This window comes from Plasmodium malariae, assembly GCF_900090045.1.
Source record: "Plasmodium malariae genome assembly, chromosome: 11".
Taxonomy (NCBI): Eukaryota; Apicomplexa; class Aconoidasida; order Haemosporida; family Plasmodiidae; genus Plasmodium; species Plasmodium malariae.
In genome coordinates, this window is record NC_041785.1 from 495,979 (window position 1) to 522,143 (window position 26,165).

The 26,165-nt window shown below is 27.8% G+C and overlaps 7 protein-coding genes across 7 annotated transcripts; 2 read left to right on the top strand and 5 right to left on the bottom strand.

The window, feature by feature from the left end:
- Positions 1–222: 222 nt before the first annotated feature.
- Positions 223–1,011, bottom strand: PmUG01_11018300 (conserved Plasmodium protein, unknown function; the record flags this gene model as incomplete). The annotated part of the gene is made up of 1 exon (XM_029005821.1): positions 223–1,011. One exon carries the CDS (start codon positions 1,009–1,011, stop codon positions 223–225), a length of 789 nt encoding a protein of 262 aa, XP_028862372.1.
- Positions 1,012–2,922: 1,911 nt separating this feature from the next.
- Positions 2,923–6,201, bottom strand: PSOP2 (secreted ookinete protein, putative; the record flags this gene model as incomplete). Its single annotated transcript, XM_029005823.1, has 1 exon — positions 2,923–6,201. One exon carries the CDS (start codon positions 6,199–6,201, stop codon positions 2,923–2,925), a length of 3,279 nt encoding a protein of 1,092 aa, XP_028862373.1.
- Positions 6,202–7,846: 1,645 nt separating this feature from the next.
- On the bottom strand, positions 7,847–11,395 carry AlaRS (alanine--tRNA ligase, putative; the record flags this gene model as incomplete). The annotated part of the gene is made up of 1 exon (XM_029005824.1): positions 7,847–11,395. The coding sequence occupies one exon, from the start codon at positions 11,393–11,395 to the stop codon at positions 7,847–7,849; it is 3,549 nt and encodes a 1,182-aa protein (XP_028862374.1).
- Positions 11,396–13,393: 1,998 nt separating this feature from the next.
- On the top strand, positions 13,394–14,553 carry PmUG01_11018600 (ribosome biogenesis protein MRT4, putative; the record flags this gene model as incomplete). The annotated part of the gene is made up of 3 exons (XM_029005825.1): positions 13,394–13,596; positions 13,750–13,840; positions 14,176–14,553. 3 exons carry the CDS (start codon positions 13,394–13,396, stop codon positions 14,551–14,553), a joined length of 672 nt encoding a protein of 223 aa, XP_028862375.1.
- A 692-nt stretch (positions 14,554–15,245) lies between these two features.
- Positions 15,246–16,628, bottom strand: PmUG01_11018700 (NADH-cytochrome b5 reductase, putative; the record flags this gene model as incomplete). The annotated part of the gene is made up of 2 exons (XM_029005826.1): positions 15,246–15,517; positions 15,824–16,628. 2 exons carry the CDS (start codon positions 16,626–16,628, stop codon positions 15,246–15,248), a joined length of 1,077 nt encoding a protein of 358 aa, XP_028862376.1.
- A 2,341-nt stretch (positions 16,629–18,969) lies between these two features.
- PmUG01_11018800 (conserved Plasmodium protein, unknown function) lies at positions 18,970–22,278 on the bottom strand (the record flags this gene model as incomplete). The annotated part of the gene is made up of 1 exon (XM_029005827.1): positions 18,970–22,278. The coding sequence occupies one exon, from the start codon at positions 22,276–22,278 to the stop codon at positions 18,970–18,972; it is 3,309 nt and encodes a 1,102-aa protein (XP_028862377.1).
- Positions 22,279–24,191: 1,913 nt separating this feature from the next.
- Positions 24,192–26,083, top strand: PmUG01_11018900 (conserved Plasmodium protein, unknown function; the record flags this gene model as incomplete). Its single annotated transcript, XM_029005828.1, has 4 exons — positions 24,192–24,809; positions 25,285–25,467; positions 25,567–25,654; positions 25,923–26,083. The coding sequence occupies 4 exons, from the start codon at positions 24,192–24,194 to the stop codon at positions 26,081–26,083; spliced, it is 1,050 nt and encodes a 349-aa protein (XP_028862378.1).
- Between the last annotated feature and the right edge of the window lie 82 nt (positions 26,084–26,165).

Genomic DNA, 26,165 nt, shown 5'->3' on the forward strand with positions numbered 1-26,165 from the left:
TTGCCATTTTTATTATATTTAAAATTAACTCTGTATTTAAAAAGGATAAATTATTATACGTTAAAATGGATAATCGTATTTTCGTGAAATGACGAATTATGCGGGAAAAATTTGCATACGTTGATTAGTTATATATAAATGTATACATATATATATATATATATATATTATATCACATAAACTTGCGAATGTAGGCATGCATGTAAATATGTATGTACGTATCTATTCGTCTGTCAGCTCTTCTTGAAGGATCTGCTCGTACTCGAGCAACAATTTATTTTTTATACCTTTTGCCACCTTCATATATTCCTTTTGAGCTGGCTTTAGTAACACATCCAAGTCTTCATTAATCATTGCATAAATATTTTTTTTGTTTTCATGAATGTTTTTGAATACCTTATTTTCATACTCATAAAATTCATCTATCTTTCTTTCTTCTTCAGCAATACTTGGAATATCTTCTTCATTAATATAGTCTATATGTTGAACTCCATTTTCCTTTTTAACTCTATCGGTTATATCTTTTAATATATTCAGTTGTTTTAATACTGTTTTACTGGTATCACTGTTCAGGTTTTCAGTTTCCCCTTTCTCACCAACTTTTACTACTTCATTGTCATCATCACTTTCGTCATCTCTTTCGTCATAATATTCTTCATCATCCTCTTCATCATCCTCTTCATCATCAACTTCCTTATCACCTTCATATTCTTTGACTCTACTTTTCACACTTAAAAATGCTGCATCACCTAACGATTTATCTGTGTGTATCTCCTTTTCCATAGTTCTTCCTTCTGTATTCTCTAGATTACCACGATAATATGCTTTCTTACATTTTTTACCTGAACAAGCAATATCTATACTTGCGTTAGTAACAACCTCAATTTTTTTCTTCCCACCATTTTCATCATCTTTTTCCTTTTCAACCTTTTCCCATTTCGTATATTTTCTCCTCGCTATTACAACGTGAAGAAATAAAAGAAATAAAATATATGTTATGTACCCTTTCATCCTTTAAAAATAATAAAAAAAAAAAAAAAAAAGTAAAATAAAAAAATGTCTCCAAAAATATAAACACAATGGTTTAAACCAGTTTAAGAAGAATATTAAAAATAAAAAAAAGCATTTAATATCGTACTATTACGCAAATAAGGTGTTAATACAAACAGAGTAATAGAAATGCAGTGTGTGTATTTTTCGCAATATAGTGCTAATACTACAAAAAGGATAAACAAACGAACAAACAAATAAAAAAACATATAAATAAAGTGCACAAATAAAAGAACAACATATAACAAACCATTAAAAAGTTGTCTACAAAAATAAAGTTCAGGGAGACATTGTGCAAATGGCGTGTACATTATAAGACAAAATACACAGCATGAAAAATACACAAAAAAGGGAAAATTCAAACGTTTATTTTTCTTCAGCACATATATATATATATATATATATATATATATATATATATATATATGTATGTATATTTGATTTCAGTATTAGAGGAAAAAATCGTGTACTTTTTTTAAAAAGCTCCTTGCATCGTTGTCAAAGCGGATAGCATTAAAGACATCTCATATTTATTCTATATTTTTTTTTTTTTTTTTGTGATAAAAATAAAAAGATGCTTTCATTTTTTTAGCTGTATTAAAAAAAAAAAAAAAAAAAAATTTTTACCTGAACAACATTATTTTGCAACATAGTTGTACATAATTTTTCTCTTTTTTTTTTTTTTTTTTTTTTTGCAGCTAGCTAAATAACGGAAATATAGTAATGTTCTTTATAATGACAAGTGAACTAAAATTTAATATATGAAACTTTTAAATCTATAAAAAATAACGTGTCAACCCTTATAAATATGAGGAAAACTTAAAAGTCAAAAAAAGTTCAAATTAGTATAAATATTATTCATTGTTATTATAAAAATATACCATTATTGTAATATTCAAACATTAAATTCATTCAATTGATGAAAGCTATAAAAATGTCGCATCAATCTTTATCAAATTAGACAAGTACAAAAAAATACTATGTAGAAAATAAGAATGCTCGTAAATATATTTCGACATAGACCCATAAAAATATGGACCATATTTTTCAAATTCTTTTTAATTACATATAATCTATTAATTCAAAATTATAGTTAACAACTGTACACTACAACTTTGATTTTAATACATTCATTAATAATTGTTCTTTTTCTGAATTTTTTATTATGTGCATTTTTTCCTTTTACTTACTCTAATTCTTCTATTTATTTCTTCTCTTTTTTTCTTTTTTTTTTTTTTTTTTCCTACCTTAATTCCAATGTCATAGAATGATGTGTAAAACAAAAACCAAAAAAAAAAAAAAAGGAAAAATGAAGTTATAATTTGTAATTTTAAAAGTTGTTAGATTTATGAAATAGTAATAACATCAGAAAGCATGTATATTTCGCTCAAGTGTCATATAAATTATTTCCATAAAAAATAAGAATCAGCCATGGTGTAAAGAAATTTAAAGCAAATAAGCTACTAAAGGAAAGGCAATAAAACAAACAAATGAGTAGTGAACGAATAACGAATGAATAACAAATATGCAGAGATATAACCAAACTGAAGAGATTAAAGATAGGTTTAACAACGAAGTGAAAAAACGAATAAGCATAATATGCTAAAATAAAATATGTATCAAGCACAAAAAAATGAAAAATATAACGATTCGTAAATTAAAAACTTTAATTATAAGCAAATTTTAGAATCAGGTACAAGATACCTAAAACATCAAGATGTTAAATGAAGTTGTTTTTCCATTTTCTTTAAAAAGGAATATTAAAAGAATAGTCCTTGTACATACATTTGTATCACGAATGTTCAGCATAAATGTCCAGAACAAATGGGATGTTAAAAGAAGCCGTTTTATGGATAACACATAAAGATGGATTTATTTTTTCCCCTGTTCATTAATTTTTTCAAACTCATCAAATTGTTCAATTATTTTATTGTCTGAAGGAGCGGGATTTTTTAATTCTTCTTTTATTTTTCTTTCCATTCTTTTCAATTTTTTGAATTCTTTATTAATTTTCTTTATTTCATGTTTTATTTCCTTTTTATTTAAATTGGTTTCATTTGAATCATCAGACATACTTAACAAAGAACTTTTGTCCGTAGAAACTTTTTTCCCTAAAGGACCTATAGATTTTACTCTTGAAGCAGAATCATTTTTTTTTAAGGATTTTTTTTTATTATTTAGATCCTTATTAAATTCATTATTCTTTTCATTTATTGTTCTTGCTGTTTTACTTGTCACACCTTCGATAGACTTTTTCATTTCCTTTACGCCTTTATCAATGCCATTTGTAAAATTATTCTTGGTCTTATTGATTCCATCAGTTACACCATTTATGACCTTATTAGTAGCACTTGTTACATTATTCTTGGCCTTATCAATGCCACTTGATACATTATTCTTGACCTTATCAATTCCGTTTGTCACACTATTCTTGACCTTATCAGTGCCACTTGACACATTATTCTTTACTTTATCAATTCCGTTTGTCAAACTATTCTTGACCTTATCAGTGCTCTCTTTGGCCGATTTCACAGCTTTGTCAATAACGCTTTTCCCTTTTTCTTTAATTTTATCAGCTCCTTTATTTGCTTTCTTTTTAGATTTATCAATGACTTTTTTGGTACCACTTTTTAGTTTACCAGTGTCATTCTTCAATCTGCCCTTAAACTTATCAGAGCTTTTTCTGGCTGCTTTCACAGCTTTGTCAGCAATATGTTCTCCTTTCTTTTTTATTATGTAAGATCCTTTTTTTGCCTTTATTTTAGTTTTATTCATAGCATTTTTTGCACTCTTTTTAATTGCATTCTTACTATCTTCAACTACTTCCAGTGCTTTATTAGCATATTTTTTCCCTTTTTCTTTAACCTTATAGGCACCCTTTTTTGCTTTTTTATATTTATCAATACTCTTTTTTGTTACTTTCTTAATTTTATCTATAAATTTATTACCTTTTTTTGATAATTTATCCAAATTAAACTTTTTATTTATAGATCTTGATACTTTATTTGTTGCTGAGTCTATCAGATTATTAGTCCCTTTTTTCACCAAACTACTTAACAAGTTTTTTACTCCTGATAATTCACCATCATCATTTTCCTCATCGTTTTCAACATAATCCTCGTATTCATCGTCGTTTTCGTCATAATCCTCATATTCATCGTCGTTTTCGTCATAATCCTCATATTCATCGTCGTTTTCGTCATAATCCTCATATTCATCGTCGTTTTCGTCGTAGCTTTCATATTTATTTTCTACGTCATCCTCGTCGTAGTCCTCGTGTTCATCGTCGTTCTCGTCGTAATCCTCATATTCATTATCGTCTTCTACATTTTCTTCATCATCTTCATAGTCTTCATCCTCCATATAATCCATATCATTCTCATCGATATAATCCCCCGCATCATCATTATCATCGTCCGGCATTTCATCATTCTTCGCTCCACTTAACACTTGCGTAAAGGATGCTGTATCTTCTAAGTGGCCTTTATTTGTTTGTAGATGTGATAAGTCTAATGCTTCATCTCCATTACTATACAATTTATCACCATGAGCAATAGTACCACTATCATTACTTATGTTTTGTGACACCTTAAGGTTTGATTCACTCATTGGTAAATTTGAAGTATTATAAAAAGAATTTTCATAACCTGAATTTTGTACTTCTGTTTTTTCCTTTTTTTCATTCTCGTACCAGGTTTCTCTGCCAATATTAAAATTCTCATTGACCATATATTTTAAACCAACTGAATAATCATCAGCAAATATTTGGTTCTGTAAAATTGCTTTAAAAAAAAGAGTACATTTTCCGTTATCATCAATATTTTCCACAGAATTATCATTCGACGTCCCTCTTGGTGAATAGTTGAAGGTATGGTTTTTAATGTCTACCTCTTTGTTCGCGCTTCTTACTTCTTCTGCCTCTGTGTCTATTTGTGCCTTTGCTTCTTCTGATTCTGCTTCCCCTACTTTATCCGGGAAAAATGATTCCAGCACATTATCCCTCTTCAATAAATCATAGCAATAAAATACTTGTCTAACGGAAGATATGAAAAGATCATCCATGTTATTTTCTAAAATTTTATTATAACTTTCTTCATGTTTTTTATCTTGTAATAAATATATTACCTTTTTCTTCATCATAAACGAATTATTCAAATTTTCTAATAATTCATAAAGGGGAGCATTGTGCATGCTGGAGTTATCTTTCCGCATGTTCCCATTTCCTTCTGACTGTTCATACATTATTAACTTCTCTTTTTCATCTACTAATTTGTTCTTAAGGGACTTATGTATATTTAATACATGACTTATACTATCTATGTAATTAATTATATCATCAATAGTTTCAATATATTCTGAATAATTACTATATAAAATGGGACTACTATTCGTTAACTGTACATTCGATATAATAGACTCAGCTGATTCCATTTGTTTATCCAACTTTCTGTATTCCTTATCCAAGATCGATTCAGTATTACTAATTTTTTCATCTTTAGGTAAAAAGGAAATGTAATCTAAAGTTTTATCTAACCCTTTAAATAATTCACTCTTGTTATTTTCATTTAATTTTTCTAAATTTAAATTAAAAGTATACCTCATATAACAATAAGTTGTGAATCTACCTTTTGAATTCTTCTGATAAACTTTACGTACCATATGAATATCATTTTCTGTAGATTCTTCAGATGAAATAACTTTCATATTATTTCCATCTTCTCTGTAATTTTCTTGTTCGCCCTGAATATCATTTTGTGTTTCTCCACTATCGTCTTCAGTATTATCAACATTAGCATCTGCATTAACATCCTCATTAACGTCCGTTTCATCATCACTCAAATGTCCTAAACTTATATCTTCTTTTTTTTTCTGTACATCATTTATACCTTTTAATTTGTCTATTTCCTGTACGATTAGGGCTCTTTCAAGAACATTCTCTTTTATTTTTTCAAATGTTTTAATTTTTATTTTTTTCCCATTTTGAATAATAATCTTTTCTTTTTTTAAATGCTCATTTGATAATAGTAAATCTTTATCTACTAACTCTATTTTTAAATTAATTTTTTTATCGTGAAGCTGTCCACGATAAAGAACTGGAAAACAAACAGACAGACAACAAAAAAAAGTGGCTAACAGTTTGAATTTTCCCATAGTAACTTCTCACTATTTGGTAATAAAAATAAAGAGAAAAAATAAAGCAAAACACATAAAAAGTGCGAAATACACAAAATATACAAAATAGGCAAAATAAAACAAAACAAAGCAAAAACAAAATCAAAAACAAAATAATACTGTAAGTATGATTATACTTAATACTTCACAGTTAATTTAAAGTTAACACATGTATATATACCCACATGTGTTGTACAACTGAGTCTCAATATTGTAACATCACAACCGATAGGAAGTTCTTCGGTCTAATTGTGTCTTTTTATAATCTTTTAAATGAATCAGAGAATTTTTTTCCTTTTTTTTTTTTTTTTTTTTATTGAAAAAAAATATATAAATGTTTTTCTTTTTTTTATTTTACTTTATTTTATATTTTAAATAATATATTTATTTTTTAATAAGGTACATAATATTATCATTGTATGATCTTTTTTTTTTTTTTTATATTTTTCCTTTGACAACTACTAAAAATAAAGCGACAAAATAGTAGCTAGTTCTTTTCTTTACCTGACCAGTTCATAACAAGTTACTTTTTTTTTGTATTATTTTTGGAAGAATGGCTATTATTTCTACATTATTTCACGAAAAGGACAAAAAATACATGAACGGTACAGAATATAATTTGGGCATAAGACATTTTGGCTATAAATAAATAAATATAGATATATATATATATATATCTATATTTTTTTTTTTTTTTTTCTTATTTATCCTGTTAGAATTACAACATCGTCTACACACGTCAAAATAAAGCCGCTTTTCAACATCCATTTTGCGTATCATTCTTCAATACTGTAATATTTTTTTATAAATTAAAAAAAACTTAAAGAGCTTTTTTACTTTTACGATTTTATACTTCTGTAAAGGGATGCTTAATATTTATTGTAACCAAATTTGGCAAAGTTTTCCTTTGAATATTTTTGCACATAATACGAAAGATAAATCGCGTATTCCAGAGAAAACAAAAAAATAAAAAATAAAAAATTACAAATCAGCATCTATTTCATGTGACATACTCAATTTTAAAGGATATACAAAAAATAGATTTTTCACTTAGTTCATTATCAATACAATACGCAATACTTCGTGATATTAAAATAACAATTCAGTTGAACATAATGTCCAAAATACATGTATATGTATTATAATAAAAAATAGATCGATGAGCATATGAAATAATTTATTATTCCTCACGTAATGTTAGTACACAAATTTAAACTACGCTAAATGAAAACATTGCTCCAAAATATATCAAACATTTGCAGCTTCATCCACTTATCAAAATTGCATATTTTCCATATCGTCATGTCGCGTTGAGTGAATACCCGCGGTGATATTTGTACAGGAAGAGGGATATATGAAAAAAAAAGCACACACACAGACACAAAGAGGCCAAAACTAATACACATTATAATAATACAACAATATTTAGCCTCCACTGTAACATATATATATATATATATGTGTATATGTGTGCATACGCACATGATGCGTACAAGGGAACACAAACATGACTTCACTATGCAAAATGAAAAGTTGTTTCAAGCTAAAAGTCACTACATTTAAATGGATATAGCAAATTACATAGGAAAACGAAATTAATGTAAATTTGTCCATTAATTAAAATCTAATGATACTTCTTTATCTCTTGCTCTACGACTTTTTTCAAAAACATTCCTTTATCTTTATCTGTTGATCCAAAAGCTTTATTTTTGCTTCCCCCTGAATGGCCCTCTACGGATTTCATTATTTGCATCATAAAAAGATCTGCTTGTATATTTTTATTTCTTAAAGAATCCTTTACTTCAAAAACGCAATATGTATTACTCTTATCCACAATAATAAAAAAGTAACTTAAATATTTATTCGTTTTACAGTAAGATTGAACTATTTTTTCTAAAACTTTTTGGTTTCCATTTAAATCATCAAAAAATTTTATATCTAATAACATATCATTTTTTTTTTCTAAAGCATATGCTTTTCCAATACCCATTGCCTTATTGAATAATTCCTTTTGCATGTTTTTTGTTTTTTCAATAATATTCTTTTCAATTTTTTCTAATTCTTGTAGTATGCAATTTTTTTTAATATATGGTAAAAATTTATCTTCTTTTAAAATTCTCTTACAATTTTGTACATCCGTTAATTTCCCTTCATTTGGGTTTTCAAAAATATGTTTATATTTCACATATATGTCATTAAATTTTTTTTCAATTTCATCTGCCTTTTTATTCGTCACTGCACTAATCCTGTATATACCTTTTCCTATGCTCTCCTCAGACGTGATGATAAATTTTTTTATATATTTTGTATTAGCTATATGTGTACCTCCACACAATTCTATTGAACATAGATAAGAATAATTTACATCTAAATTATGTAATATTTTATTTACATCATTGTCTATGAATACTACATTAACCTTATCTGCGTAATCTTCTTCAAAGATAGCTCGAATGCCTTTTATCTTCTTGCTCTCTGTTAAATTCATAGTCTCAACTGAAACCTTCAATTCTTGGTTTATTAAATCGTTAATTTCTTTTTCAATTTTGCTTATTAATTCATTGTTTATATTTTCGAAGAAAGAAAAATCAAATCTAAGTTTTTCATCATCTACTAGAGAACCCTTTTGATCGCACTTAAATATAGTGGAATCCGAATTATTGGTTTCATTTTGGTTATATACCTTCCCATTGATAGTATTATACTGCCCATTAGAACATTCCGTTGTATGACTGTTAGAAGTATCGTTTTCATTATTCATAACTTTACCATTTAATTTATCTTCACTGGTGAGTCCATTTTTTTTATTTACATATTCACTTAGAACTTTTCTTATCATAAAATTCAACAAATGTGTAGCTGTGTGGTTACAAGCGACAAGTTTTCTCCTTTCAAAATCTACAACTGTTTGTACTAAATCGTTTTTTTTAATATTCCCTTGTAATAACATTCCAATATGTAGTACATAATCCCCCATTTTCTGAACATTTAAAACTTCAAATTTCATTTGATCCTCATTTTGAATAAACCCGGTGTCATATATCTGACCTCCATTTTCGTAATAAAAATTTGTTTCTCTCAAAATTAGGGCATATTTTTTTTTATCCTCCTTTGTGAATGATATATTATTTAAAAAGTTTGACCCATCATAAATAATTTGCACACATGTGTTCAACTTAAAATCATTCTTTTCTTCATTGTTGTTCCAGATGTATTTATGATGATCTACAGTCGGACAAATGTCATATCTATTTTTCAATTCATGTGCTTTTTCAACTGGTAAATCAAAAAATTTCGTCATTTTAAAATTATTAGTGTCCGATATTAACTGATGCTTTTTGAATAACTCATTAAATTCTTCAATGTTTAATTTGACGTTCATTTCTTCACACATCATTTCTATTAAGTCCACGGGGAACCCGTACGAAGTGTACAGATCGAAAGCGTCCTTCCCGCTGAACAGAGCTCTACCAGAACCACTATCCCTACTGAGAATATCATTAACATCATTAACCCCTGCTTTTACGCTACTAACGCTGTTTGTGCTTCTTTGTCCCTTCCTCACCATTTTGTAGAACTGGTCCATCCCCTTCTCCAAAGTTTTATTAAACAGAACTTCCTCCTGCATAATAACACTTTTAATGTAATCTATCTTTTCCTTATTCTTCAAATCTTTAAAGCAGTTTCCAAGTATAACACATACCGAATCAACTAACTTGTAAAACCATAACACATTGCTTTTAATCTTGAATACCTGCTTTCCTACTCTTACTGCTCTTCTTATAATTCGACGAATAACATAATTCCTCCCTTCATTACTCGGTAGGCAACCATCATTAATTGCTATAGTAACACATCTTATATGATCACTAATAACTCTATATGCATAATCTACTCTATCTTGATCCTCTTCATTAATTCTCCCTTTATAATCAGGGAGATAATTAAAAATATCTTTTATTTGTTTAAAAATGGGTTGAAAAAGATCAGTATCATAATTACTATCCACATTTTGCAAAATGGATGTAATTCTTTCTAACCCCATACCTGTATCAATACATGGAAAAGGTAACTTGTTCATATTTTTTTTTTCATCTTTATTATATTGCATAAAAACAATATTCCAAATTTCTAAAACACTAGGATCATCTTTATTAACTAAATTAGATGCATCTCTATTCCCTATTCTATCATAATGTATTTCTGAACAAGGACCACATGGACCTGTTTCTGCCATTTCCCAAAAATTTTCTTTCATACCAAATGGTAAGATACGTTTCTCATCTATATATTTACACCATATTTTTTTGGTTTCTATATCTTCAGGACAACTAGCCAAATCTTTGTCACCTCCAAAATAAGTAACATATAATCTATTCGAATCAATTTTATAAATGTTTGTTAATAAATCCCATGCATATTCTATACTTTCTTCTTTAAAATAATCACCAAAACTCCAATTACCTAACATTTCAAAAAACGTATGATGATATACATCTTTACCCACATCATCCAAATCGTTATGTTTTCCACCTGCTCTTATACATTTCTGTGTATCTACAGCTCTTTTCAATTTTCCTAAATCACTATTCTTATCTATATTACCTAAAAATATTTTTTTAAATTGATTCATTCCTGCATTTGTAAATAATAATGTGTTGTCATTGTATGGTATCACAGATGCACTCTCTACTACTGTATGATCCTTTTTTTTAAAATAGTTTATAAAACTGCTTCTTACCTCTTCCGAGCTCATATAACTGTTTCTTCTTTTCTGTACTCCATTATTTTGATTATTATTTCCTTTTATTTGCTTTACATGATTAATACTGACATTCGCCATATCGATCGGGTGCCCCCCTTCCTCAGCGCACCACCTCTTCTCGGATTCTCCTCTGCAATTATTCATTATCTGAACTTTGGCTAAGCCGTTTTCGCTTTTTTCTCTTTTTGCTATCTCTGCTTCTTTATTCTCTAACGTGCACTCCACTCCCACACGATGCTCACTAGTGCTGCTTTCGCCGCTTCTGGTACTACTGTCGCTTCTTCGGATTTCGCTTCCTCTGCTACAACCGCACAAGTTGACAAAACCGAAGCTGCTCCAACTCACTAATTTGTTCTTCTTTATCCAACCAACGGTTTGCACTTTCTCCCTTATGCAGCTAAGAAACATGCAACAACTTAATGTCCTTCTATTCTTTTTTCTTTTTATTAAATGAAACTTCGTACATTGAACCTTAAAAAAGATTTTTCTGTTCAATGCGTTTTCTTTATCACTCTTTCCAATGAAAAATGGAACAACCTTCACTTTTTTTTTTTTTTTTTTTTTTTTTTTTTTTTTCTTTTATTAAATTTCTCTTCCCCTTTCTTACACAATTCCTAACAGATGGCGATTCAAATTTTATGCCCCTACTACTTCTACCATTACCTACTGCTAACAGTTTATTTTCCGTCCTCAATATTTGTGGGCTTATGATGTGGCAAATTCCAACGCTACCTTTTTGGTGTATACTTAATAATAAATATAAAAAAGTAAACGGAAAAAAAAGAATCATATATTTCGTTGGCACGGAGAATGCTTAGTCCGTTTCATGCGCGCACAGTATGGACGAGAGTATATACAAAAATATATGTACTACACAGGTACAAGTACTTCATACAAAATGCGCATTACAACTGAGAATAATCCTGAACGCTTAAGAATAAATTACATACGCTATCTGAATAATCAACGAAATACACACTTAACTTAGAGAACAATATGTGTCAAAAAACATAATAATAAAAGAAAAGAAAATATAAGGATTGCAAAAAGGAAGAATTATAAACACTCGTAGTACAGCACCTTATACTGCGAAGTTTATAAAATATACGTGGCTTCAGAATTAATTTATACAAACTGTAAATATTCCGATAAAAAAAAAAAAAAAAAAATTAAATTAAAATTAAAATTAAAATTAATACATAAATGCATAAATACATAAGTTTATAAATAAATAAGTAGCTTATACTCATATTTGTATAGAGTCACCCGAATTTGTCAGTATACACAAAAATGAAACGTAAAAAATGAAGGGAAAATACTGTAAGCCAAAATTATTATTATATTGCATTAAAAATGAAATATATATAATATCCTCAATAATACTTTACATAAGTAATTATACTTCACTAAAAGGTTATACTATTTTCTGTTCTTATAAACTTCTCTTTTTTTTTTAGAAAAATTAAGCTTTTGCTCATGTTGAAGGTACATACACGTTTAAATATATTTACGTACATGTACATATTAATATACTCAGGTATATGTATGCGTGTACAAATATATCTATATATACATATATATATATATATAAACATACGTATTATGCATATTGTACACTCATTGGTACACTAGCCCTGGGTCGCCACGTTTAAAAGCACTGCAGTGCCAGCATAAAGAAAAAAATCGTTTAATGCTGAAAAAAGAAAAATCTTAAGTACATATAGATATGTTCTTTTGTGCTTTAATCGGCCATAAAACATACGTTATTATTTCGCGTATAAACATATATATGCATTACATACATGTAAGAAAACACATACATACATATATATGCACAAATAATGGGCTTTGCAAAAATAAATAAAGTAAGCACAACACAGTACGAAGCAAAAAGGGACAAAGGTTAAAATAAAAATGCACAAAAATAAAAAGAGAACAGTATTTTCAAATTAAATTTAAGCGTACCTATGAACGCCAATATATTTAAGTATGTTCGTAAATATACATGCCTGCTGCCAAAAAGGCATATTTTAAGCCCAAACAGTTAAAAGCAGTTACAAGCGGTTTCACCCAGCCTCAGCTCCCATATGTAAGTAGTATATGTTTAGTACTTTTTTACGTGCCTTTTAATTTATATGGCACGATAATTTTTCGTTTTTTGTCGCATTTCTTCTATGTTTTAATTTTAATTAATAAAAAGTAAAAAAATATAATAAAACAAAAGTAAAAAAATATAATAAAACAAAAGTAAAAAAATATAATTAAATAAAAGAAAAAAAATATAATTAAATAAAAGAAAAAAAAGAAATAAAATAGAATAAAGTAAAAAGAACTAAAATAGAATAGAATAAAAAGAAATAGAATAGAATAAAAAGATATAGAATAGAATAAAATAAAATAAAGAAAATGCCAAAGTCAAAGAGAAATGTAACTATATCGTTAACCAAAGTAAAGAAGAAGCTAAATAAAAAAGAGATAAAGGACCGTAAGATAGCTGAATTGAAAAAACTGATTGAAATTCCAAATATTTACATTTATGCCCTAGATATAAGAACCTACTCAAACAACAACTTGAAAAAGGCCATTGAGTATTTTAAGCCCAACGGAAAGTAAGAAGGAAAAGCGGAAAAAATAAAGAAAAAAAAAAAAAAAAAAGAAGAAAAAAAGAAGAAAAAAAAAGAAAAAATACACACATATATGCACTTTGCAAATACATTGATGACAATCCCATTCAGATAAAACAACTATTTTTTAAAATGCAGATTTTTCATCGGAAAAAATAAATTAATGAAACTTGCCCTTGGTACAAATGAAAATAGTGAAGTGAAACCAAATATTTTTAAGATATCAGAGGTATGTTAACATTTTTTTTGAAAAATATTATACATTTTGTAATTTATTTATATAAATTATTGCGTATTAATACATTTGCATATTATTTAGTTGTCTTACATTTTATGCAAATGATATATATTTGCTTATTCTTTTTTTTTTTTAACATATTCACCATCATTTGTTTAGTACTTTACCCTCTTTAAAAGGGGAGTTTCAATTGATATATAGTACTAATACTACTAATAATATAATATATAGTGATAATACAGTATAGTAGTAATATATTACAGTGCAATCATATTATTATATAGTAACAGTGTACACATGGCACTCATTCATGTCTTATGCCGCAGCTTCTATATGGAAACAGGGTCCTCTTAGTGACTAAGGATATACCTTTAAAGGTAATAAAATTTTTCAACGAGTTTCAACCAGAGGAGTATATTAAACATGGGAATATATCAACAAAAAATGTTACACTGAAATGTGGTGAAGTATTAAATGTACCTGTATCTATGCAGAAGGATTTACAAAAAAGAAAAGTAAATTTTGATATTGTTGATCAGAAAATTATTTTAAGGGAAAATAAAATATTAGCAGAAAAAGATAAATTAGTTAGTATAGAAAATTCTAAACTGTTAAGAATGCTAAATATGAAAATAGCCAAATTTGATATTACTGTTTTGGGTTATTGGCACTTGAACAATTTTTTGTCCTTAATGCAAAAGTAGGGTTATTCTTGCGTACCATGCGTGTATGCCCTTCTTGTTTCCCTTAAATTCGAAAAGTTCACAATGTTTTTATGCGCCAAATTATTTACTCATGTGTACACCTACCTATAGGTTCATATGTGCACCTACCCATTGGTTCATGTGTGCACCTACCCATTGGTTCATGTGTGCACCTACCTATTTGCTCATTTATGTCCCTGTTCATTACTTTTTTATGTACTTTTTTTTTTTTTTTTTTGCCAATTCTTTTACGTATTTTATACAAATAAGGCTTCAAAACGAAATGCTCGAACACAAGCTTTTTTACTATGCACACATGTGCATATTTGCTTTAAAAAGGTTTAAACATATACTCACTTATGTAAAAATAACAAAGACAAAAATGTATATTTAGTAGACAAATAATGCATGTATGTAATAATACTATTTTCAAAAAATGGCGAAATCCCACGATTTTTTTGGGCACGTTTTTTGGGGGAAAGCAGACAAAAAAAAAGACTCAGCACTGTGGGTATATGCACCTGCTTATGTAAGTGCTTACCTACGACCCTGCTCACTTATATACGTTCTTAATGCCCACCTGTGAACACATTGCCAATAGCCCAATCATACAAAAGGCAGTCTGTAGACAGTTCTTCACATATATTATTTAATACCTCCCCACGAATTTGCGTACATTCTCCAACTACTCTTCATAATGTTATAATATTTTCCATTTTTATTTGATCCTTCAATATTTTTTTAAGAAAAGTAGTCATCGGCGGTGGCCCACACAATAGAATCAGTGTGTCATCCTTGTTAATATGTTGGTCTAGTTTTTCATATTTCAATACATACTTTTTTAATAATTCATTATTTATGTATCCCACATTTTCAAACATCCCTTTTGTTTTGCTGTCTAAGCATTCGTCTACGCTGTACACTATTTTGAAATTTTCAAAGGCTTTATCATATTCATCAAAAACTGTTAAGGAGGAAAGGAAAATATACGTGCAAATGTTCACATATGTACTTAAATGTGCCCACATATATATGCACATGTACAGCATTAATTTTCTGGATGAAAATACACAAACTCTACAGTGTGTAAATATGCTTTTGTGGGTAAATGCATCCCCATTAGACACATTCCTATGGATACGTTACATATATACAGCATATTGGGTACAAGAAAAAAATGCAAAAAAATTGGCCAAAAATTGACTAATAATATATACAAATGAACGGTTAACTGAACGACTTGGACAATTCCAACGAAATGCAAAATTACCTGGTTTTAGCAGAATTTCCTCCTCGTTCCTATTTGCGTAGATAAAAGTTATGTAAGGGGGGTATTGTTCTTTCTTTTCGGTCCCCTTGGTTAGAAGTAAATGATTTATTAATCGAAAAAAAGGAGTCATGCCAGTACCTCCTGCAATCATAACAATATGTTTTTTTATTTTTACTACTTTAGATAGATAAGAAAATTCATTATTTCCTTTATATTCTAATAAGCCAAAAGGACCAGCAATTTCTATTTCATCCTTATAATGCAATTTATTTAGTTGTATGCTCATTTTACCACCATCTATATAATTCTTGTTTTGATTATATATACGAATAATAAAATGAACATGTTTATTCTTTTTATCTATATAAACAGGTGTATAACTTCTAAATATTTCTTTTAAATCTTTTTCTTTATCTTCATTATTATTCCATTGTCCCTTTATTTTGCCATCTATATTTACCCCCTTAAATTTTATATGTTTACATATGCCAAGGCCAAAATAATCATACTCATAAGGATATGAAAAAATGAATATCTTCACTGTGTTTGTTAATGTTATTATTTTTTGCAGCATCAACGAATGACTTTTCCCATCTAAAAAATATTTCCTAGCAATATCTTTTTTACTCCCTTCATCTAACTCCTCATATTTATGCTTCCTTGAATATATGAGGAATAATTTTTTTGTCTTATCCTCTTTATTCTTTGCAAAAAAATAAAAGGACGTCAGGGACAGCAGAAAAATTACTACAGCCACAAGGTTTGCGGTGATAAGGGAAAAGCTTGCGCTCAGTGCATTTTTCATTATCTAATTACTTGGTTATTATTTATTTTGTTCTTTATTTCGTTTTGGTGTACTATGCTTTGTTGTATTTTGCTTGCCTTATTTGTTTTGCTTTATTTTGCGTTGTCCCAATTCGTTTCGGATTAATTTATTATATATATATATATATGTATGTACGTATGTATGTATGTATGTATGCATGTATGTATGTATGTATGTATGTATGTATGTATGTATGTATGTATGTATGTATGTATGTATGCATGTATGTATGTATGTATGTATGTATGTATGTATGTATGCATGTATGTATGTATGCATGTATGATGTAGTATGCATGTATATATGTATGCATGTATGTACGCGTTTATATGTACGGATGTGTATGCATGCTCATAAAATATCCATTTATATATATTTTTTTTTTTTTTTTTTTTTTTGGAAACAGATTAGTTTTAATTGTAAAAAACGGTCTCAATTATCCACAAATTAGCAATCGGTACAATTCGAACAAATGGCGAAAAGGTTCGTTTGCAAAACGGTTAATAGAGCACAAACATAAGCGTATATGCGCATACACTCACATGCGCAAGTGTACATGTATCCTCTTGTACCTGGATATTATTTTACGTTCACAATACTTTCCTATTTACCTTTTTTAATATTTTTTTTATTAACACAACACAATTTATAGGAAGAAAAATTCTCTTCAATTTTTAATTACTTTTCTACTTCTCAAGAGAAGAGACATTTTTTCTTAATTTTTTGTTAATCATAGAAAAGATCATTTATTACAAAATGGTATTACACAATTGAAGGGAAAAAAAAAAAAAAAAAAAAAAAATACTATAATTTGTGAACAAACATGTATACATACGTACGTACATATGTATGTACCCAATATATTTTCCCGCTTATATTTTAAATAAATAAAATCATCTTTAATTAGCAGCCCTGCACTGCTGCTTCCTTTTTTTTTTTTTTTTTTTTAATCCTGTTTTAAAATCTTACAGAAGTTTTGTGTGTCACTGGTATGTTCAGGTACCACATATATATATATATATATATACGTAAATTCACACACATATATATGTATATATATACCCGTACGTGGGCCTCTTTTCTAAGTGCTTTACTGTGCCAGTAGAAACGTTTCAAAGAAAAATCGAATTGACGACGTTGCAAGGAAGTAAATTATTCCAAGTTCACACATATTGTTTTAGAGTCATTTCTGCTCTTTCTACACTATGAAAAAGCATGAAAAAAAAAAAAAAAAAATAATACAAGATAATGCAAAATAATGCAACTTAGAATAACATAATATAACACAGAGTAATATAAATAAGTTCAAACTTCTTTAATTTTCAGCTATGATGTAGTGCAATACAATGAGATTTAAAAAAAAAAAAAAAGCTATTCATTTTTAACTTCCAATTTTTAATGATATATAATCTACTCTTGCTACTCCGTATCCTATATGAAATTTTATTAAGAGATGTTCATAACGTAATATTATATTTCGACATGTTTCAATCCTTTTCGTTCCTTTTCGTTATTTTTCCCAATTTTACGGTGTGCTCTTGCGCGTAGGCCTTTTCAGTGGTGATGATAATGCCACAAGAAATTAAAAATAAAAACTCAAAAAAATAAAGAAGATATTTCCCATTCTTCATGTTGATGAAAATGTATTTAACTAAGCATTTTTATTATTCATTTTATTTTGTTCTTTTTTATTTTATTCACTTAATTTTATGTACTTAATTTTATGTACTTAATTTTATTCACTTAATTTTATTCACTTAATTTTATTCAGTTTATTTTATTCATTTTTTTTCTATTCATTTTTTTTCTATTCATCTTATTTTATTCCTTTTTTATGCTATTCCTTTATTTTTTATTCCGTTTTTATGCTATTCCTTTATTTTTTATTCCTTTTTTATGCTATTCCTTTATTTTTTATTCCGTTTTTATGCTATTCCTTTATTTTTTATTCCTTTTTTATGCTATTTATTTTTTTTATACATATAGCAACAAAGCGGTACATTTTTTTTTTTCAAAAAATTACAACTTATTAACTGAATTGTCCACAAAACTCTTTTGGGCTCACCACCTATTTCTACCATTTCGTCTTTTCATACATGTAAGGAGCTTTACATTTGCTAATTTCGTTAATGGGATTTATATATATGTCATGTTAAATTGATTATTAAATCCTTGTATAGTTTCGTCTCATGAATAAAAACATCTAACTGTGTACAATTGGACACAAACGTATATGCATAATGTGTGTACGTATAATGTTTAAGTGTACACATAAGTAACTTTTCATTGAACATACTCTTCCAAAAAAACCTGCCACCTGCTATGCACACACTGCGCACTTCTTCAACACTTGCTCTATCCCTTCCCTTTCTTTCTTCCTTTTACGTGTTTTGTTTTTGGAGTTCTTTATAAAATCTGATATTACATTCATAAAATTTTTATCCTTTTCTTCTGCACCATCCAAATGGTCTCTCTTACCTTCCATTTCTGCTACACCTTTTTCCACACCATCTCCCTCGTGTTCCCTCCGCAAAAGGGTGGGGAGATCATTCTCCTTGCTCCTGCTTCTATCCGAGAGTATCTTCCCCCTTTTCCTTTTTTTCTTCTCCTTTTTGTGCTTCAATAAAGTATAGACTTCTGTCTGATCATAAATTTTTCCTCCATCATCTTCATATTCTTTTTCCAAGTCAAATGACTCATTTTTGGTAACATCCTTCGAAGCAGGTGCATCAGATTGGGAATCCTCATCTCCCATCTGATCTTTCTTCATATCTTCTCGAACATACGACTCCTTATTTTGATAATCCCCTATACTTTCCTTTTCCTTTGGTATTAAAATGTCTTCAAACAGTTTTTTTGCTTTCGTATATTTATTATTACATGTATTATTTATTATCTTATTTTTCTTATACTCCTTAAGTTTCATAAAATTTCTAATGTAACTATTATAAACATTTATATCATTTTCAACCAACTGATCTAGTATCCTTTTTTTAATATTATTATTGCCTAACTTAAAAAAAGTTACAACTATATGTGCCCCAATGTAATTAGTAGCAATATGTTTATATTCATTTTTAAATAATAAAAGAAAATGTCTTAGATGCTTTTCATTTATTAAATTAAATGTATGAGCAATTTTTTCACAAAGATGTGATAAAATTTTATCACAACTAAAATACAACAAGATGTTTCCTCGTAATTCTGTATTTCTTCGAACGAATGGTTTGCCTTTTTTTTTTTCTTTTTCATTTTGCATTTTCCCATTGCATTTATTTTCTTTCCTTGGATCGTTGTAGTTGTTCCAACTCCAAGAGTTACTTCCACTAACTCCATTATGAACATGTTCAGTATTATTACAATTCTCAATTTTACTCTCCTTCCCAATTTGGTATTGCTTATTATTTTCATTATAACCATCGCCATTGTTATCATTATTATAACCATCATTATTATTATCATCCTTGTTACTTAACGAAAACGTATGAGCAAATTTTTTGTATCTTTCTATATCCTCTTTCCTCGGTTTATTATTACTAACTATTTTAAAAAAATTACAAAAGTGCTTAAAAGAGTTTATTAAAGGCACAATGCATTCCTTTGGAAAAGATAGAAGATGAGATAATATATTATACCCGTATATATCAATTTTTAAATAATTATAAAAATTATAATTATTCAAGTTTATATTATCATCGTTTTCAAAATTATCATGGATAATTTCATTTCCCTTTTTATCATCCATTTTATCGATTTTCTTCCTACCTACGTCAGCCTCTACCTTCTTCTCATTCTTAAAAACGTTACGAATGCAGGGGTGCAGGTCCTCGTACCTGCACATGCACAATATGCATATCCACAGAAATTTGGCACCACTGCTACTACCACTGATCCCGTTATTACCATTCACGTTGCTATCAACACCTCTACCCACGATGCCATCAATGCTTCCACTCACCCCGCTCTCAACAGTGCTGAGTAAGCCACCCACGTTGAACCCCCTTATCAGCGAGTTAAACAACAGCTTGCAGTTCCTCTTGTAGTACTGCGCTAAATCAAACAAACCCTTCAACACGTTAAACTTTCTCCGCTTTATAACCATATCAATATCCACATTTTTTATTAATAAGTCAAACATTTCTTCAGTAATGTAATCACAGTTCAAATAATTGTACATGACCAAATTCGAATAAGCATTATCACATATTAAACTATTTATATTTTTAATAATGTAAATATTAAAAACATAAAAAATATGTTCATGATTAATTTTTAAAAGCTTTTCTACCATTATACTAGGTCCATCCAATTTTATTAAAATATCTAGCACCTGTTTTAATGGGCATATATCAAAGCCACAACAATTTTCACATGCTTTACTCATATAATATTTTTTCGTCCTTTCTATTACTAATATTTCACTTAATAAGTTACTACATTCTACATTCTTATCCTTTATCAACTCAAATAAGGTACCTAATGCTGGAACAGAGTAAGTGTTATATAATAAAGGTGATATCAAATACTGACTCTTACTCTCATCTGAATATTTTTCATCGCTTTTTTCGTCCTTCCCTAATTTATTATTATTACCCTTATATATGTCATAAAATATATATTGATATAACAGATTTTTAAAATTCTGTGTTTCTTTTGGATTCATAATTTCGTCCGTAATTCGGTCAATAATCTTGTAGATATAACTATAAAACGTGCTACTAAGAGCAGAGGCACTATCAGTGTTGCTTCCATTGCAGCTACTGCTGCACCCCTTATCAATATACTTCAACTCCCTTTTTGAAATACTTTTTCTTGCTTTAGACTTCCTAAAGGTTATATTCGATATGTTAATACTTAGATAACCACCTAAGGAATATAAAAAGGACCTTAATACATGAGTACCGGACTTATCAAACATTAAGGTAAACATATTTTCAACTGTCCCATTACAAATTTCGTTAAAATGGGATGAAATGCTTACGTAATTTTTATTCCTTTTCTTAATTTCTTCTATATATATATCTTCATATTTATTAAAAAAAGGAAATACACATATCACTGTTTGCACAAAATGAGATGCATAACTGGAAATGGCCAAATATACAAAATTTCTCTTTATCACATGAAAAAAATTATTATAAATTTTTATACACTGAATGCTTATATCACTATTTTTCACATTTTTTTCATTATATTTTAATAAAAAAAAACAATAATAAATTAATTTTTCCATTATCTTAGAGCATTTCCTATTATTCATTAATTCCTCTACATTATTTTTTATTTCTTCTTTTATTTTTATTAAAATACTTATATCATCCTCTAAGTAGTACGAATATTCTAAATTTATGCTACCAAACGCTTTGTTACCTTTTTTTAAGTTCTCTTCTTTTAATTCATACACAAAATATTTTTCATACTTCTCATTTAAAATGTATGAAATATTGATAAGGTACTCACTAATCTCTTCCACACTGCTTGTCCTATTTTTTTCCTTATATTGTTTCTTGCTGTTATGATTACCATTTTTGTTATTGTGGCTAAACGTTTTGTTACCGCTGTTTTCCTCTTTGTTCCTATTAAAATACCTGAATGACTTGCTGTTCGTTCTGGCCTTAAACCCATTCATTTTTGAGTAGAATGGATCCACGTACATATATATTTATACGTATTTATGTATATATATATGCATACTTACCACATACAAGAATTATATATATATATATATAAGTATATATACATATACTTAAGTATGTACATAAAAGCGAATGAAGCCGCTCGGTTGATATAATTTTTCCCCTTTTCAAAAAAATGGAAATATTTTAAACAAAAAAAGGCAAAAGGGATTTAAATTATAGTTTTGCTAAAATTTTAAAAATTCAATCCAATTTTCTCGAAATAAAAAAAATATATTTTATTGAAAAATAATATTTTATTATATTATTAGTTCTTTTCTATATTGCATTACGGGAAAATACATTTTTTGTAAATTTTTTATTCAATTATTTTGTACTTAACATCGTTGTTTTTGGAGGTACATTAATATTGCTTCACAATTTTTTTTTTTTTTTTTTTTATTTTGTTTTCCTTTTCCCTGCATTTTATTAATTATTTTTGTTGTTTAATTTTTACATGTTCCCACTAAGTTTTTACATTTTGGGATTGTAGTAAAACCGCATGTATATCTTTTTCACGTTAATTAAAAAACTCTTGAACGATTTGCTCCATTCATATTTTATTTTTGGAACAGTTAAGAATATACATGCATGTATTTATTCATATAATATACATTTATGTATATTTAGAGATACATATAACATAAATATATCCCAATAGCTGTATTTAAATATATATATATATATATAAGTGCATTTATGTACATCTGCATATGTGTAGGATGTACGTGAACTTTGTGAGAATTTCTTTCCTTTACAACCTGTTGGAATTAAAGATTGCGCAAACTTGACAAATAATCTTTCTGACTTGTCTGCTCCTAAAAATTAGGATGCTATAATATTTTTATACATTAATAAAAACATAAAATAAAAATGAAAAATATAATGGCCTTACAAAAAGGAAATATAAAATTATATCCTTTTCTAAATATTCGTACATATATTTTTAATTACACCGTTTAGTGTAATAACGTTGAACAAATTTTAGGAGCGCTTTCATAATTTCTTCTTATTATTCAACAATTACGGAAGTATGAAAAAGGAAGCTGTAGATTTAGTGTCCAGTTCTCCGTGTCTTTTAAAAATACAAAATTGTTTTTCCTTTTTACGTTAATCTTAAACACAGGATATAAAAAAAATGGTAAACAAGGTGGGAAAAAGGAACATAAAAATATATATGTCTCTCTCTCTCCCACTGTATATATATATATAAATATGTGTGTATATGTGGGTAACATATAAAAATATATACACTTAATTACCACCTCGCGCTTCAGCACACAAGCTTTGTGGAACATTGCTTATTCATATTTTTCTGACCTTGCAAGGTTTTTTTTTTTTTTTTTTTTTTTTCTTACAATATTTAAAAATGTAATATGATAGTTTAGAGAGAATCTTTTCATGGTATATATACTTAGAACATTCGTTATTCATACCTCTGAAGAAATAATTTCCAAAAGGATAAAAAAAAAAAAAAAGAAAAATGTTGAATGATGTTCACTATATGCAAATTGAGAATAACAATTTTGCAAATTTTTTTTTTTTTTTTTTTTTTCTTCATATTATTCCTGTTATCACGAAGTTTATGAACATTGTCCTCTTCAAAATTTAACTAAATAAAACATTTCTGAATAAATTTTTTGCTTTGAGGTTATGCATAAGTGCATACTTTTAATAATCAGAAATAAGACAAATAATTTATACTTGGTAAGAAGTATAAGGGACTGCGTAAAAGGAATCAGTTAGTGTATACGCGTATGTATGTTTGTTTGCATATTGTATATACGTATTCCTTTCCATAAGAGGCGCATTACGCAGTGACCAAAGGTTAATGCAAAACTGAAACATTAATGTGCAACTGGCATTGATGACTCACCGTTTCAACAAAATGAATAGTATGATAAAAGGTTTTCTTCTATATTGTACTCTTCTTTTTTCTTATTCATTCTTTGTACGCTTTTGCAATATTATTAATTGTATAAATGTAGGAAAAGACTACTTTACCGATTTGTTAAAAATTGGAATTTTTGATAATAGTACAAGGAAAATAAAAAAAGAGATATATGAAAATATTAATAAGACTCATAATACATATTCTGCATGCAAAACATGCATAAAATTGGTACAGCTTTTGACTAGAATAATAAAAAAGAAAAAAGAAACGTATGTTGATATTGCAATAGAAGATACACTAGAACTTAATTTATGTAATTCTGAATTATGGAAAAAATATTTTAATTACGATGAGTTGCTATACAATGAGTATGCGATAGAACATTGTGAATACACTTTAAGAATTATTAAAGATAGTATAGAGTTACATATATATCAATTATATAAAAATGAAGAATTATTTTATGTAAAAGTATGCACAAACATACATCATATATGCAAAATGGCTATTAACGAGGAAAAAACTAGACTCAGTAGTTACACAAAAGTTAAATTTATCTATGAACTGTACTCCAAATACTTAACAGAGGAGGTAAACATATGTTACTTTCACGTTTGCATGTACATGTTAAGAATATAAAAATAAGTAAAAAGGTCAAACATGGTACACGCTTATATATATATATATATATATATATATATTTATATATTCATATCCTCACGTTTAACAATTTTATTTTATGTTATCAATACAGTATTTTCACTAATACAACAAATCAAGTAGCTCTTAGATGTACCATTTCTTCTTAATATTTCAAGAATATAATCAGTTTCTTTGATGTCTATTTTGATGTGTCTGTTTTTACTTCAGCTTGTGCTTACATTATTATGCTTCCCATTTGCGGCTCTCTCACCACACACATATGAATACATATAATACATACATACATACATACATACATATAATACATAAATACATACATATATATATATATATAATACAAATGTGTATATATATATGAATATATATATTTTTTCATACCCTATAAAATTATACTATATCGCAGGAGGGCTTCAGTACCACGACCAAAGGTCTTCCTTATAAAATAATAGATGCATCTAGCAAGGATAATTCAAAACTGAAGAAAAGTAACTATGCTTTAATTCAATCCGAAATAAAGATAATGCACCAAAACTATTCGTATAATAATTTCAAAAATAATAATTTCAGATTAATTAAAATAAATAAGGTAATAGAAAATTAAAGAGTCCATACATATGAAAAATCAGCAATTGGTGTATAAATTTTATTATTTTTTTTTTTTTCCATTATATTTCTCTAATATCAGTTGGAAGATAAAGTTATGGAGTTATTTCTGATGATGAGAGAGAAGGACGTGTTCATTTTCCTTTTTACCAATGATCATTCTGGTGAAGGTACGAACATATTTTATTAACATATACTATATATAAATATTTATTATGCGGGTGTTCCTATATATATGTACATGGGTGTATGCACGTGGGTATATTCACGTGGGTATATGCACGTGGGCACATGTACGTAGGCACATGCACGTAGGCACATGTACGTGGGCACATGCACGTGGGTACATACACATATGTAAACTCATTTGGAAAGAAAAAGCAAAATACATCTCCAAAAACAAATCAAAATATGCATTAACTTCTTTTCTTTTTAAAGGGCGTTCTCCCAATGATTCCATCCTTGAGATAAAAATTAAAATACACAAAGCATCAGACTATATGGACGATGTTGTAAAGGGGACATATAAAAATACTCTAATTAATGATGATAATTTTTTATTATATAAATATTCATGCTCGCAAACTAGAAAATGTTGATAATGGGGAAAAAAAAAAAAAAAAAAAAAAAAAAAGGAGGTTATGATATAAATACTCCCATTGAATACTTTTAAAACTTCAA